The 15,645-nt window shown below is 49.4% G+C and overlaps 1 protein-coding gene across 4 annotated transcripts; it reads left to right on the top strand.

Annotated features, from left to right (window-relative positions):
* The first annotated feature begins 830 nt into the window (after positions 1-830).
* Positions 831-14,838, top strand: GFI1 (growth factor independent 1 transcriptional repressor). Of its 4 annotated transcripts, none has more exons than XM_062613168.1 (8): positions 831-846; positions 2,152-2,362; positions 4,033-4,258; positions 4,494-4,700; positions 9,256-9,671; positions 9,766-9,903; positions 11,546-11,711; positions 13,481-14,838. In XM_062613168.1, the coding sequence occupies exons 3-8, from the start codon at positions 4,144-4,146 to the stop codon at positions 13,657-13,659; spliced, it is 1,221 nt and encodes a 406-aa protein (XP_062469152.1). In that variant the 5' UTR covers positions 831-846; positions 2,152-2,362; positions 4,033-4,143; the 3' UTR covers positions 13,660-14,838. The 4 variants fall into 4 exon arrangements, with proteins under 4 accessions (XP_062469152.1, XP_062469151.1, XP_062469154.1 ...); XM_062613167.1 differs by lacking the exon at positions 831-846 and adding an exon at positions 1,760-2,035; XM_062613170.1 differs by lacking the exons at positions 831-846; positions 13,481-14,838 and adding exons at positions 1,760-2,035; positions 11,852-13,133.
* Positions 14,839-15,645: the final 807 nt, after the last annotated feature.

Genomic DNA, 15,645 nt, shown 5'->3' with positions numbered 1-15,645 from the left:
GGCACAGGTCAGCTTTCCCTGTCCTCATAGGCGGAGTGAAGCAGGTCGTCGGTCCTGACGGACACCTGGTAAGGCGCTAATTGGTTTTGCTAATCGCGAAACAAAGCCATCTTCGTGCGCTTTCTCCTCTAAGTCATTGGAGAAAGCCGACGCCGCGCGAGCCGCAGGTGTGCTCCTGGTGTCCGTACAGTGTCAGCTCTTACATGAGAGATTATATGATCATTTAAACACTCGCCTTTCCCTCTGATTTCCTTGGCTTTGCTGAAGGCTTTCACGCAGTTTGGGAAAGCAGTAGGTGAGAAGTAAGGGGCGCGGGATGTGAGGTACCCAGAGGGTGTCCCCTGCTTGGGAACCGTAGTGCTTTGTTTAAACCAAAAGCACCCGCACGAGTTTTGAACTTAGGTGTATGAAGACGAATATGTATTTTCATTCTAAGCAGGTCAGAATTGTTTATAGTCATTTAGACTACAGTCATATAGACTATAGTCACAGTTGATAGTCATTTTCAGTGATGCTTGCTTTACCCGCAGCCAAAGCACTGCTCGCAAGGTAGTTTATTACCCCACGGCAGTGGCAAACGGGGAAGGCTGTTTGCCAAAATCCAAACTAAGTCAACGAAGACATATGCACGCAATGACACCGAGTTGTTCTAATCTGGTTACTACTACTGATTCCAGCATTTTGAAGCTGACCCTAACATTTTGAAACTGATTTTCAGAGTAATCAGCCAAAGGCAAAGGGGCTGCTGTGCACAGATGCCGTAAGTAAAACTGCTGTGCCCAGCACCAGGAACTTTCAGTCGTGCTCTTCAACTTCCTTTTGTGTCATTGCTAAAGCATCACGCAGGTTGGACAATTTTTCTCTCAGCGATGTTTGCTTGCTTAGTTAGGTTTTGGGAAGTCGGGTTAATGCCGTGTTCCACGCTGGCTCACAGGCACGAAGTGACTGTTTTTTCTGTGAATGCTTCGGGGGTGGTGGTGGAGAGCAGCATCTGCTCGCAAAGCCATCACGCTCCTGGGCGTGAGGGAGGCTGGAGTTTGCTCCTGCCTTGTCCGACTTCAGTTCTTAGTCGTTTCCGAACGGAAATGATGCTAAACCTCGATTGGCTGGGCGGAACAGCAATTCGGGTGGCCCTACAGCCATCGAAACGAAGTTGCTGGTAGCCCAAGATGTCACAACGAAGCCCGGAAGCACCTCAGAAAGATACCGAAGATTCTATGTGAGCTGGATTTCCTGCCTGCACTAGGAATCCAAGGCTAGACCTAGAAAAAGCTGTTTCGGGGTCGGCCTCCGCAGAAGGGAGCAGGCTGCCGGACTGCGCGGTGCAGAGGTCCCCTCTGGTGCGAGGTGTCGGGGCGGTGCTTTCCACGGACCTCCACCACCGTGCTCGCTGCCGGTGCCTGCCCCACGGAGCTTCCCCTAGTCAGCAGCCTGAGCACCGGCACGGAGGCGAGGAAGGCGAAAGGGAAGCTTGTCTTTCGCCTTCGTGTTTGAGCCGCCCTCAAGCTACAGTAGCCACCGTGCACCGGAGGGGGGGGGGGGGGGGGGGGATCTCGCCTACCCCTTCCATATTTAACCATTACCTAAATCCGAAGGGAAATGAGCAAACCTCTAGGCTTGGGTCTTAAGGTATTTTCAGCGCCGTTGGGCGTATTTATCCAGAAAGAGTTTTCCACAACAAGTTATTTCTAGTCTAGGGGAGGTCTCCGTCGCCCAGGGCCTTGCCTAAGCCCCGATTCTAAATGCCACGCACGGCTCGACCCCGTCCCCGGGCAGGGGGCAGAGATGCCACCCGGAGCCTACTCGTCAGCGCGGGCGCCCTCTCCTCCATCCCCTGCCCTCTGCCTCTGCCCGCCTTGAGTCAGTCTGTGTTTTGAATCTGTGACTTGTTCTCGTTGCGGAAGTTGAAGGGGATCCAAGAATAGTTCAGATAGATGTGTATAATTTCTAGAGCAGAACCCCGAGAGAAATGAAAAGCCCCATTCCAAAATGACACTTCGATGTCACTTCAGCGAGCCCTGTGAGGTGGAATACGGTAAGACACTTTCATTTAAGAAAAAATGAGAGAGAAAGAGGAGTGGGGACAGTGCTGATTTGTGAGGCTTCGGCTTTTTTTTTTAAGCCCCCCCTTTTTTTTTTTTTTTCTTGCAGAAGCTCCTAACGCTCAGGAAGTGGAATTTGTGGTTTAGGGGGCCGAGCTCTGAAGGAGTTGAGAGGCACTAAAAAAAAAAAGAAAAAGAAAAAAAAAGCCAACTCAAGCACCATTGCTCTTTAAAGGGAGGCTAAATTTAAAGTCACCCAAACTGGCAGCCTGCGGCGCAAACCCCGTCTGCAGCCCAGCTTCCTTCACCCCTCCACATGGGTAAGTGCTCTTGCTTTTCTCACTTCGCGTAGGCAGCGGCCGGCCCGGGGTGGTACCTACCCGGCCCTCTCCTCACCTCCCCCTTCCCTGCAGCCCCCCGCTCCGCTCCAGTCCGGCCTCCGACGCGGCGGCTCGGGGAGGCTTCCCACAGCCCTTAGGCCATGGCGGGGAGCGGTGGGAGCGGGGCAGGTGGGCTGCGGGACTAGTCTTCCCACGGCCCCGGTCCCAGCCTGGTCCGGCCTTGGGCGGCCCCGCGTCGGGACCAAAACACGCGGCGGCCACAGCGGCGCCCGGAGCCCCCCACAACGGCTGCGGCTGCCATTGCTGTCGGGAGGGCGACGCGTTATCGGGCCGCTTTGATTTCTCACCCCGCTCGCTGCCAGCCCCCGCTCAAGGATGAACCGAAGCCCAGGTGAGCCCGGGCTGCAGCGCTCCCACCCGCCCGCCTGGCGCCTGGCAGCGAGCGGCGCCTCCCCGGAGGAGCGGGGGACGCGGACGGGCCGGTGCTTCGCAGAGCAGCCGGGTTCGCCTCCCCGACGGACTGCGCTCCGGACGGGACACACGGGGTCGGGACCCTGCCCTCCTTTCCCCTTTCGGGAGGAGAGAAAGCCCAAACTGACCTCCTGAAGTCCCCCAAAAGAACCAAACGAAAGCAGTTGGAACTCCCTTTTTGCAAAGTGTCAAGTGTAACGACAGAGGCGCTGAACGGGCTCCAATATACCTCTCCTGTGTTTCCCCCGAGGAGCAGGGTCGGGGCAGCTCTGGTTAACCCGACCCCTGTCCCCTTTGTCCGTCCCCCCGCCCCCGGCTCCCGTAGCCTCCCCCGGAGGTTTCCCACCTCGTCCCTCTCCTCTCCCCGGCTTCCAGTGTCCGCAGCTGCAAGGTGCGGTGGCACTAACATCTGCGGGCGGCAGGGACAGATTCCGGTTTGTTCGTTTTCGCGTTATCGTGGTTCGCGTTGGATGGGTGAATGAGTCTCTTCGATAGCAACAGCCTCTCAGGCGCCGGGTTTAGGCTGTTGGGTTTGTAACGACTCCCCCGCCCGTCCCGCCAGCAGCCCTGCGCCGTACAGCCCGTCCTGGAGGGCGGGGACTGACCAGCCGTTCTGGGGGTACGTTTTGGTGGCGCCGTTTTGGCTGGGCTGCCGATGCGGATGAGAGGGACCGGGGTGCATATGAGCGGCCCCTCAGAATCTCTCCCAGCCTTTGCTCGTCCCACGAACGGTGCCCGGCCACTGCTGTGGCCTGTTTGCAAGCCTGAGGCCACTGACGGGAGGGGAAAAAGAACCCCAAACACATCCCCCCCTCTCCGCCACTGAAGTCCCCCAAAAGGACCAACCAAAACGCGGTTTAAACTCGCTTTTTGCAAAGTGTGAACTGTAACGACAGAGGAGGCTCGGCGACAGCGGTGATCCTGGGAACCTCTCCCGCCTTCCGACGGTGCTCGGCCTCTGCTGTGGCCTGTTACCCGTTATAGGCCCTCGGAGCATGGCCGGGGCGGCCCCGGGGACACCGAGGGGGAGTGTGTGTTAGTGCCGGCTCAATAACTGCGCTCCGGAAACGGGGGGAGAGGCTAGCGGGGCCGGGGCCACCTGTCGCACCGCCCCCGGCTAGCGGCCCCTCCCGGCCAGCGCCCCCGGCCCTCACCGTTGGATCGGTGCCTCCCTGCAGGTCGCCTTTCCACCGGCGCCCCGCGGGAGAGTTGGGGGTGACGCTCGCGGCCGCCGTGCCTGGCGCTTGGAGAGGGAGCGCGGCCGTGCCGGCCGCGGCAGCACCCCCACCATGCCGAGGTCCTTCCTAGTGAAGAGCAAGAAAGCGCACAGCTACCACCAGCCTCGCTCCGCCGACGAGGACTACAGCCTGCGGCTGGAGACGGTGCTAGCCCAGATCTGTGCAGGTAGGAGCCCGTCGGTCGCAGCCTCGGCCCGCCCGATGCTCATTACCCCGCTGCCAGCTGCACCGGCCGGTGGCCGTGCAGCCCCGCGGCAATGTGGACCCCGCAAAACGCTGAAGGGGCTAATGCGGAGAAAGTCTCGTAGCAAATCTTGATGGGAGCGGGGCCGCCGTGGGAGGTGGCTGGTAGCCCCCGTGGACCCGTACTGAGGAGCCCTCTCGTCCCTTTTGCCCTGCAGACAGCAAGATCCCCGAGGACGCGGAGCTGTGCCGCACCATCCTGCCCGACCCGGAGCCTTCCCAGGGACGCTTCTCCCCGGAATCCCACCTTGCCGAGGCTGCCGATGGCACCTCCGAGTCAGCGCCCAGCTGCGAGGGCAGCGTCTGTGACAGAGTGTCCGAGTTTGAGGATTTCTGGAGACCTCCCTCGCCCTCCGTTTCGCCAGGTAGGACCGGGACGAACAGAGCTCGGCGAGGGTCCGACTGCGTGTCTGTGTCAGTGCTGTGGTGCAATGTCTCATGGCTGGGGCCCGCCGTCGAAAACAAGTGGAATGGACAGAATTGTCTTTTGACGTGCGGTGGGAAAAAGCAAATTTGTCCCTTCCATTCGTTTTCGGGTTATCTCTTTCAGGTTGCTTTTCCAGCCCGTCTCCCACTACAGAGGGAGCAGCAAGCCACAGGCTGTAGGAAAGTTGTGATGCCATCAGGCGTTGATTTTTTTTGTTTCTGATTAATTGGTAAAGGCAAGCAGCTTATGTTTTCAAGGTCCCGGCGTTTTCCTACAGGGTCCTGCTACGCGGAGTTTAGATGTATTTTATAACGGGGAAAAAAAATTGTAATAGGCTATCTATATACTGCACAAGCAGTGTTGACTTTGTGTTTTGTAGTACCTGGTAGACCTTTTTCCTAACTCCCTTTCGTGTTATTTCTTGCCTATAAAAAGGATACTCCCTGTCCCTCCATTCTCTCCCTCCTCCCCTCTCTTTTTTTTTTAATTTTCCTCCCCCCCCCCTTTTACTTTTCTAAAAACGCATTCGTAAATACCAGAGGAAAATAACGATGGTCAGATTTAAACACCCCAAATCCAGGAAACTCACACTTATGGCTGCAGCGCCTGTCTCTAGCTCCCTTGTCCTGCCTTTGATGTGGTTGGAGCAGTGGGAGATGCTGTCCCAAGCCTGACGCGAATACTTATCTCGTTTAAAAATACAATGGTGTCATTTTATAACAAAAATACGTATATATATAAAACCTACCTTTTATTGCCTCGGTTAAAAAGTTACAGCTGGAAAAAAAGAATAATTTCTATCTTAGCAAAGGAAAAATTGTCTCAGCTTTACTGACAGCGGATGCCAGCAAACGAATACTTAGTCCTGTTGGGTCCCGCTTCCCTACTGATTTTCCCACTTAGCCTTTGTAATGTCCTTGCATATTAACGGCTGATTGTAATGATGTGGGTTTGCATTTTTAAAACCTCCCCCTCTTTTAAGAGTCCTAAAGCCCTTCGAGGGACTGTTCAAAATGCTGCCCAGTGTCATTACAGCCAGACACAGGACAGTTCCAGTCTGTGCAAATGACACAATGGACCAAACACAGCAGATACTCTCTTGTTTATATTTCTCCACAAAGTGTAGCAATGTGTGCAATTTTTGGTCAAATGAATTTTTCCTCCTCCTCCTTCCCCAAATAATTCCAAGCTCTATGTGGGAAAGAGACTGTTTCTACAAGGTGTCTAAAGGACAGATGCAAAATGGAGCAGGTGTTTTCCAGGGCTGCTCTGCCTTTTCCTCCTCCCCACTCATTTCTGCCCCAGCGATGGGATTCATCAGCTCCCAGCCAACCACCCAGCTATCCAGGGAAAGTATCTTTGCAAAATGAGGGTAACATCCCCAGATCAAGATTTTTTGGGGGTCCCGAGTCTGCCTGATCCCATTCACAGGAGGAATGGGAGGGTAAGAGAATCCAAGTACTGTAAAGGAAAAGCTCTATTAAATGAACCTCAGTGCATTGAGAGAGATGCTGTTACATTAATGATGAAGGCAGTGGCAGCAGGATTAGACAGTTGGGCTTCCTCCCACAGCTCCCCCTGAATCCTTCTGTCTTCCAGCTGTTTTGTCAGATTCAGTGCAAAGCTGGAATTTGTGCCTAGGTCCCTTCTGCAAGACATGCTTGTGGGGGACTGTATTTCTATGATTGTGTTTGTCTGGATGGGGCACAGTTTCTGTGCTCTGAAAAACAGGGCAGATGAGAAATGATGGTTCTAAATCATGTTTAGAGCAGGTGCAGTGAGTAGTACTATCACCCCTGTATCCTTAGAATGAACATAGGTGCAGGTTGCACATCAGTATGCAGTGAAAGCCAGATTTCAGCTTTGCCTTTGGGCGCCATGCTGCCTATCCAGATGAGCATGCACAGACATAATACCTGTTAACACTCTTAATATGTTGTTGGCTTCATCAGTGAAAAACACTTTGTTATTTAATCTCTCTTTCTATGTGTGTCTCTAATAACATGATTTTGCTTATTTTGTGTGCTATTTTGTAGTCTGTGGAGAATAAACTGATCTTTCTTTGCTGTTTCTATCAATCTGTTCTCAACCATTTCGGGTTGAGTTTGCCTTGACTTCAAAAAAGAGCACTAATATTTTTTTTTTCTCCCAGAAGGCATCTATCTATATAAAGGCTGCACAGAATTGCTAGGAAGAGGAGGAACAATCTATCTCTGTCTCCTGCTCACCCCTTGGAAGCTTAGATGCTGTGGAGCAGAGGAGAGGCAGACATAGAAGTGCCCTGCAGTGTGGTGGAGCAGGATTTGCAGGCCGCCTTGACCCTGGGTACAGAGCTTGGACGGCTTGAGCTTGCCCCTGCAAAGTATAGTGTGCAGTTGTGCTTGAGATGTCTCCAAAGCATGTGAGGTGATGGAAGGAACATTGCACGCAAACTGATCTGTGGTGCAGTGTTTACTGTGTCCCGGCTTGTCAATTTCAAGGGCTCAAAATTCAGGTCAGCCTTCCCTCTCCTCTCACTCAACGGAATGGCTTAGAAATCAAGATTGTAAGTTATACCTTAAGGATATTCAGTTCTACTGTTAAAACATTGAGAGTTTACATTTTCATGCATTTCTTTACAGTCTGGGCTGTAAAGTCTGAGCTAGAAGTTGACTTTAAAAGGAAACAAAAAGAACAAGCAAACAAAAGGAAAGCTGAGGCCTGATGAAATCATGCAGTTTCAAGAGCTGGGGCTTTAAGATAATTTTGAATCTTGTGATAAAATCATGAGAGATGGCAACACTGAAACCGGTTGCAAAGACACAAGATAGAAGATGTGATGCTGACCACAACTTTGCAGTCAGTGCAGAACAGGAAAAATCATGCTCAGCACCATGTCAGCTAATTTGATTTCATCGCTCTGTTCAGATGTCCCAGTTGGTATGTGAGCATGTATTTCCAACAAAAAGGCTGCTAATTTCAATGGAGGAATTAGAGGCTGTTGAAGTCTGAAATTAAGTAAAAGACAGGAAACAGTCAAGTTATTCACAGCTCAATTTTTCATCTCATTTCCCGCTCCCTTGTGTAACCACCCATAACCACCTGCCTATCCAAATGGGTAGCCTAACACATCGTGCCTTTCTTCCCTAGCCCACCTCTGGTTATCTTGGCGTGCCGAGGGCTGAGAAAGTCATGGGAACTGTAAAGCTGGCAGGAATGATAAAAAGTGAGAGAGGAATTACGGGTGGACAAGTTTTTGGGTAAAGAAGGTTATTCTGGAAGCCCCAGTTGCATGGGATTCGTTCATCTCTGTGAAGGCATGGGCACTTCAGCAGTTATCAGATTAATCTTTTCCTTGGTTCAGCAAAACTTTTACCCAGTGGAGACATCTGACTTTCCCAGTGCTGTTCCCTGTTGTGATTAAGACTGAATGAAGGGCACCTAGGGCATTAATCTCTGGAAGACACAGTTGGGGTCTGGTGCCTCGTGTTCCCTGCCCAACTGTGCTTTCCTCTATGCAAAGCTCCCTTAGCATTTGTGCCTTTAGCTGCTGATCTCAAAGGCTATGTTCCTGACATTGTATCAGGCTCTTCTATGGTCCCTATGTGTGACTCCTCTTGTGGAGTCCACTGCCTTGGTCAGATGCTGTTGCCAAAGGTGAGCCTATTAGAGCCAGCTGAAGCCATCTGAGCTTGTCCTGGTGGGAGATGGCTTTGATTATGACTACAAGGAAAAACTTTCTGTGTCTTCAGTTTTTATTGCAGCCTATACCAATGATTGTACAAAGCTCTACATTTCTGGTGGACCAGTTTCTTTACTTGGAGAAACTTAGAGCAACCTGAAACAACCATGGTTTCAGTTCAGATGAGGACTGATATTACATTTTCTGAAAAAATTAAGGCATGACATTCAAGCATCTCAGTAGCAGTTCTTTATTTCAGTTGTGCTGTAGTATAGTTACAGACAGTTCTGGCACGAAGTTGAGAGACTAAGTTTTAGCATAAATTGTGCAGCAAGCAGGTTTTAGGTTTTTTTAACAGGTAAATCTCAGCATGCTTGCTCCTTTGGGCACCTCCATAATGTCAGATTTGCTATATGGATGTGTGGGATCTGCACCAGAGCTTAAACCTGTGGACAGATCTTTGATGACCATCTTGGGACGCAGTAGATATACTTTTTTGAGGGGCTGCAGATCAAACCAAAGGAAGTTGCAGACTGAGTTGTTCAGTGTCTCAACAGTCAGATTAGTGTACACACACCCAGAGATGGACGTAGATAAGACTGGTGGCTGCTTTAGATAACTTGGCTGGGACAGCAAGTGAATAGGTAGCACTGGATGCACAGACCCTGTTGTGCAGTATAAAATGTCCTCCCATTAGAGATGAAAGAGCAGCCTCAATGTGCAGTACAGGGGTCTGGCCCTGGGCCCAAGTCTGAGTGCTGAGATGGTTCTGCCCCATGATATTGGCTGTATTGTGAAGTGCACTAATTCCCTTGCCTTTGTGTTTCCACAGCCTCTGAGCGATCTGTGTGTCCATCCCTAGATGAAGCACCCCCCTTCTCGGTGCCCTTCAAGCCGTACATGTGGAACAGCCTAGGTGGCTCTGAACTGAGGCATCTTGTGCAAAGCTACAGGCCCTGCCCAACACTGGAGCGAACCTCAGCCCTTGGGCTCTTCTGTGAGCGAGGCTCTGAGTCTGCCCTCTACAGTGCTGAGTGTAGCTCTTCTCTTGGACTTTATGGTGACTTCAGCTCCCCAGGCCCGGGGCTGTATGAGCGTCCGCCAGCAGCAGCACCCAGACTCTATGCTGAGACGCAGCCTGGGCTGCAGCAAGAGAAGGGCCCAGGTGGCATCAAAGTGGAGTCGGACCTCTTGTGCCGCCCATTGCTCATCAGTACTGGCTCTTACAAGTGTGTCAAGTGCAGCAAGGTAGGGATTCCTTTCTCCCACTCTGGTTATGACTCTTATCCAGCTCCTTCTCCCTGGCAAGCCTGACTCTGTGTGCTGTGCTCTCTTCACTCAGGTCTTCTCCACACCACATGGCCTTGAGGTACACGTGCGCCGCTCACACAGTGGCACGAGGCCCTTTGCCTGTGACATGTGTGGCAAGACCTTTGGCCATGCAGTCAGCCTGGAGCAGCACAAGGCCGTGCATTCGCAGGTGAGAGTGGGGCAACTGCCAGGATGAAGGTTGAGGGCCAGGGCCAGCTGCTTGCTTTGTCTGGCTTTAGGGAGTCCAGGAGAGCAATCATAGAAACATAGAATGGTTAGGTTGGAAAGGACCTTAAGATCATGTCAGAACAGTAGGTGGACATCTAAACTGAGGAGAGGAAGAGAACACTTTAGGGCTGCAGTGAGCAGTTGTGGGTGAAGAAGATGGTGTTAGGCAGAGGAAAGGGTGGGCAGCTGGTGAGCAAAGGAACAAATCTACTAATTAAAGAACAGAGGCTTTGTTTCCATTCCCCAGACCTCACATGTGTCTATATTAAGAAATGGGCACTTTTGGCACTCCTGAAGTAACAGATAATAAATAATAAGTTTTCATCCTCGAAAATTATAATGCAGATGTGGACTTTTTTTTTAACAGCAAAAGCAACTCATTGTGCTTTCTTTCAGCACAGCTCTCCTCATTCTTTCTCCTCCCCCCCACAAAGAAGTGAGTCTTCCCTTGTTTGTAGTCATTGTGTCTGTGCAGGGAACATCTCAACGGCCAGTCAGATACAGTGCACAGACTTCACCCGTCTCAATACACTCTGAGTCACACACCAAAAGAATATGGTAGTTAATTTTGGTAGGACATGTAACATTTTCCACCTGCTGATATTGTGCCATATGTCCCCTTCCCCACCCACCTGACCTGGCAAATCTTCCTTCTTCAGTTCAGCTTTTGGAGTATTGAGTTATAACAGTGGTTTTTTGCTCTTTTATTTGCAATTTCTTGAGTGTGCAACAGCAGAGTGCGCAATAAAGGGAAACATCTCGTCACTCATTAAATAGTGGTAAAAAGAGCAGCACTGCATATTTTGTCCATGAAGGGGACAACATTTCAGGAAGAGTGCATTAAAAGCCAAATAAACTAAGATAACTATTCTATGATTCTTTGATTCTATGATTGTATGAAAGCATAGCAGGAAGAGGCAGGTGTGATGGCAGTTAAGGGATGGAAAGAAGATATGATTTATGGTAGAAGAAAGTGGTGGAGAAGAGTGTGTGAGGGAAGAGAGAGAGACAGCAAAGTTTTAATGAATTTATTCTGATATGTTAAAGTAGTAAGCCAAAAAGCTGTTTTCCCTAGGTGCTCCTGAGAATGTTCGCCATTTTAATGGAACTACAAATAAGCACTTAGTTGTTACCCTGCCAGCAGAACTCAGCCCGCCACAATTTCCCAGGAGAGCAAAGCAGACCTCAGCACCCACTTTCCTGTGTACAGTGGCAAGGTGGCCTCTGAACAGTGCTGCAGCTGTTGGGCTTCCCAGTGGAGTGATCATGTCTTGGGCCACTGTTGAAAGGTGCAGGTGGACTTTGCCCGGTCACTCAGGGCTGCTCCCAGTGTGGCCATTCTGGACAGCAGGAAGACCTGTCCAGTTAAATTTTTGTAAGGAGTGGTGCACAGCACTGGGAGAGGGTGCGTTATCTTTTTATCATGTGGTGCTATCATGTTAGCATCTAGTTAGCATTGGTGTTAGCATCTCAACAGGCTAGTCCAGTTCTCTGAAGAAGTGAAAGTGCTTGCTAAGGCAGAAGGGGCAACACTGATGTGTTGGTGTGGTGTAACGTGTGTGTTTGGGCTCCTTTCTCTGCAGGAACGCAGCTTTGATTGTAAGATTTGTGGCAAGAGTTTTAAGAGATCTTCTACTCTGTCCACCCACCTGCTCATCCACTCGGACACACGGCCCTATCCATGCCAGTACTGTGGGAAACGGTTCCACCAGAAATCTGATATGAAGAAGCACACCTTCATTCACACAGGTCAGCCCTGCAGCTGCTGGTGTTCAGCCCTGACTTTTGTGTAAGATGATTTGGAGAGTGTTATATTCGTGTAGCCTTGATTTACAGCTGAGGTCCTGGAAAATGACAGGTGAATTTGATTGCAGCATTTCTTTTTGCAGGGTTTACCAGTTTACAATAGGAACAACATGAGTCCCCTCCTCTAGAACAAACACTAAACTGGAGGGCTTAGGGTCCAACTCAGACTAAATATTTGTTCAGAGGTGTCTGCACTTCCACATGCTGCAGTTTTGTACAGAATGGAAGAAGAGGTGCAGAGTTCTCAAGTTTCACTGCTAGTAATAAACATGGAAACTAATAAAGTGCAGGTGAATCATCAAAGGAAATTGTTTTAAAAATATCATTCAGTGAGAAGGCAAGTTTATCAGAAATCTTAAAACCTTGCCTTTCAGACCTGAATCACTCACTTAAAGTAGAGGGAAAGGAATGATGTGTGAGATACAGAAGCAGTTGTAGACACAAAAAAATAACACCTGTACTGGCCAAACCCAAGGTTCAGATGACCAAAATCCTGTTTCCTGGTAGTGACCTCTAGCAGATATCAAGGGTGAAGCTTAAACATGGCAAATACATAGAAAGATAGTGCAACATTATATGTAGCACTGCTTGGCTGTTACTTTTCTAGATGACAAGCAGTGAAAAATAAATGTTACTTATAGAGGTTTTCCACAAGAAGCTTGCTGGATGAAAATGAACTATTCAGGAAGTAATACAAAAAGTTCCACAGTAACTTTTTCCAATGAGTCTTGATGAAGTAAATTTCAGCCAAACTCTGAATCAGTCAAAACCATTATTTGGTTGTGAGATCAGAAATTGTGCCTGGACTTCTACATTGCTAATACAAAACCACATCCTTAACTGAATCAGGGATCCCTTTCATACGCAGCGTACATCTGTGAACTGAGCCTCCAGCGCATTTTGTATTATTTTATGTTTCTGAGAATCTCATCTTCAGACATGAAAAGAGTTTGTTGTGCCAGATGAAGTCAGTGGGCTCTGCAGGTGCAAAGCTGCTCTGAAAATCAGGCTTGGCTTTGTGGTTGGATTCCTTTTTATCTGTTATTTGATAACAAACACTATGAAAATGCACTGAGATCCTGCTTCCATGGAGGCCAGTGGAGTTTTGTCACTCATCCCTCTGCAGGAGAATTTTAGGGCTGAATTTGTTCCCTTTTGCGTTATTTGCCTGCAGAAAAAATTTCAGGGATGGCTCAGGGTGACTGCTAGCACTTCAGTATGGGGAACGGAGAGGAGAGCAGATCTCTGCGTGAATCCTGGCCTTCAGGGTTCACTTAAGTGCACTCAGACCTTCCTTAGGGACAGACCACAGCTCAATGGGTTTGGCTTAACAACCTCCACCTATCTATCCTACTTGCCACCACACTGATGTTTCTAGGACACAAAGGCAATTTAAATCACACAGAGCCATGCAGCCAAGTGCATTCACAAGTTATTGTATCCTGAGAACACAATGTGCTTCAGGCTGCTCTCAGAGCTGTACTGTGGAGGTGCAGCCAAGTTCAGGCCTGCTCTGCTGCAGTACAGGCTCAGGTAATTATCTGGGGCTCCCAATTGCATGGTTTTTATTAGAATAACTTCCTCAGTAATCACACACGAGTCTCTTTGATGAGTTCTAAGGTCCACTGTGCATTTCCTGTTTGCTCTGGTCCTGTGTAGCAAGGATTGCCTCTTAACACCCTCTTTCTCTCTTCCTTGCCTTCTGCTTGCAGGTGAGAAGCCTCACAAGTGCCAGGTGTGTGGAAAAGCCTTTAGTCAGAGCTCCAACCTCATCACCCACAGTCGGAAGCACACAGGCTTCAAGCCCTTCGGCTGTGATCTATGTGGCAAAGGCTTCCAACGAAAGGTGGATTTACGGAGACACCGGGAGACGCAGCATGGCCTGAAATGAGTCCCAGCTGCAATACGGAAAGCGTCTACAACACTATGAGAATAAGCTCCCTTGGCTTCCCCAATGGACCCACGCCTTGTCCTAAGCATAGAGCCTGGTATTACTTCTCTGACCAGGAGCTCAGAGGGGAAAGAAAAGGACAGAGCCATGCATTGACAGCTTAACCTGAATGACTGTGAAAGCAGCAATTAAAAGGCTGGGGTTTCTCTCTTTCTTTTCTCTTGGTTTCTGAAATAACACTGGAAAATAAGCCTTTTAAAAGCCTGATATTCCAAAGATGGATAAGCTACCAAATATCTGTAAGCTGGAAAATATTTCTCCCATGGCCAAGGTGAACCCGTTGAAGTTCAGTAGCTTGTATCACCTTGCAGGGAAACATGGGTATAACAGTGTTTACACAGTAATGACAGAGAGCCTTCTGCAGTGATGTAGGGAGCACTTGCCTTGGTTGAGTTTCAGTGGCTTCACTCTTGGTTTCCTGTCAGGAAAACCTGGAGGATCAGGACTGAACTGTGCAGCTTGACATCTTGCTGGTTTTTAAGCAAAGGTACCAGCTTGGGCCTGATCCTGCTCTCACCTGTTCTGGTGCAAACAAGGAGCTGCATTAACAGTTACAGAGACACCCTTTTTATTGTCCCAGAGCTGTCTCTGTCTGTGCAAAGCCTGGTTGTGTGCATGTGTGTTTGAGGCATAGGGGTTACTTCTTGCTACATCCTCTGGGGAGAAGAAAGCTTGTGAAAGACAAGTGGAAAAGCCAAAGCACAGAGTTAATGCCTTATAACTAGAAACCCGTCCAACAAGCGATCCTGACTGAGGAGGGCAGGAGCACCAGAGAGGCACAGACTTTCTGTCCAGAACTGTTCCTGGCCTCCACACTATGGGCTTGTTCTAATAACTGGAAAATAGCTACTCAGTAGCATCATTTGTATATTTGTTTTAGTTTTTTTATTTTTTAAAGGGAAACTTGGTTGAGGTGGGCAGGAATCATTATAAAAGTATAATTGACTGAATTTGCCTTAAGTGACCCTGCATGTACCTCAGTTAAAAGAAAAGCTGTTTTTACTTCATTGACAGGTTTGTAAATGTCCTTATTTAGATTTTATGGAGTGTCTTATGTTTATTGGTACATATTTATTGGAAAAATGTTTTAAGTTAATAAAGTATTGAGGATGTTCTAGACTGATTTTCATTTGATACGTTAATTAGCACGTTTGTGAATGTCAGCCATTACAATGACACTCCACAGTGATGGTCAGGGATACAGCATTCCAGGAGGGAATGCAGGTGCAGTGTTTGCACAAGGGGTCTGTGACTAAAGAACACCACTGCTATATTTATTTGTTCAACTCCCCCTGATTTCAGCTGAACACAGTTCTGGAGACTGGGGTAAACTGTATATCCATATAAAGGTTTGAAGAGGAAACAGCAGTTTTAAATGCCTGCTTTGCAAATGCAAACTGCCAGAAGTCCCTGCTTAGCCCAGGAGGAACTTGAATGTCCTCCCGCAAGATTAAATGCCTGTGCCAGGGAGCCTGCAGGGACACCTGAGTAGCAGGTGTACCATTAAGCCTGTTAAGGGAATTAAGCCTGTTGGGACTCACAGAATTGTCTTTTTCCTGCCTGCCTTGTCAGCGGGGCTTGCCCCACCTGGCAGTTGCAGCCCATACAAAACAAGAACAGAAGGATGATAAAGGGGTCTCTTGTCCTTTTCCCAGCAGAGCACAGCATGGCAACGTGGGCTTTTACATGTGCACAAAGCCTTGTGCTCACATGGATATATACTCCTGTTTCCAGCTTTGTATGTTCATTGTATATAAAACCAGCAAGCACAGTCCCTCTCTGTGCTCATCCCTCAGCCCACCGGAGGGCCATGGCACTCCACTTGCCACAGCACTGCCTAGACCTCGCCATGCTCCTGCTTTGCGCCACCTCTGAGCTTCATCCGCAGCCCCTTCCCCACGTTCTCCCTTTGCAGGCTGCAGCTGA

This window comes from Pezoporus occidentalis, unplaced genomic scaffold (genome assembly GCF_034315485.1).
Source record: "Pezoporus occidentalis ecotype Australia unplaced genomic scaffold, CSIRO_AGI_Poc_V1 ctg164, whole genome shotgun sequence".
Taxonomy (NCBI): Eukaryota; Metazoa; Chordata; class Aves; order Psittaciformes; family Psittacidae; genus Pezoporus; species Pezoporus occidentalis.
The sequence above is the reverse complement of the archived record's forward strand: the minus strand, read 5'-3'. Positions and strand labels throughout refer to the sequence as shown.

Bases quoted from the DNA above. Each gene is read 5' to 3' on its own strand.
- GFI1 (XM_062613168.1), top strand. From the start codon at position 4,144: ATGCCGAGGTCCTTCCTAGTGAAGAGCAAGAAAGCGCACAGCTACCAC. The intron at 4,701-9,255 runs GTAGGACCGGGA...GTGTTTCCACAG, and splicing joins CTCGCCCTCCGTTTCGCCAG to CCTCTGAGCGATCTGTGTGT. The intron at 9,672-9,765 runs GTAGGGATTCCT...CTCTTCACTCAG, and splicing joins AGTGTGTCAAGTGCAGCAAG to GTCTTCTCCACACCACATGG.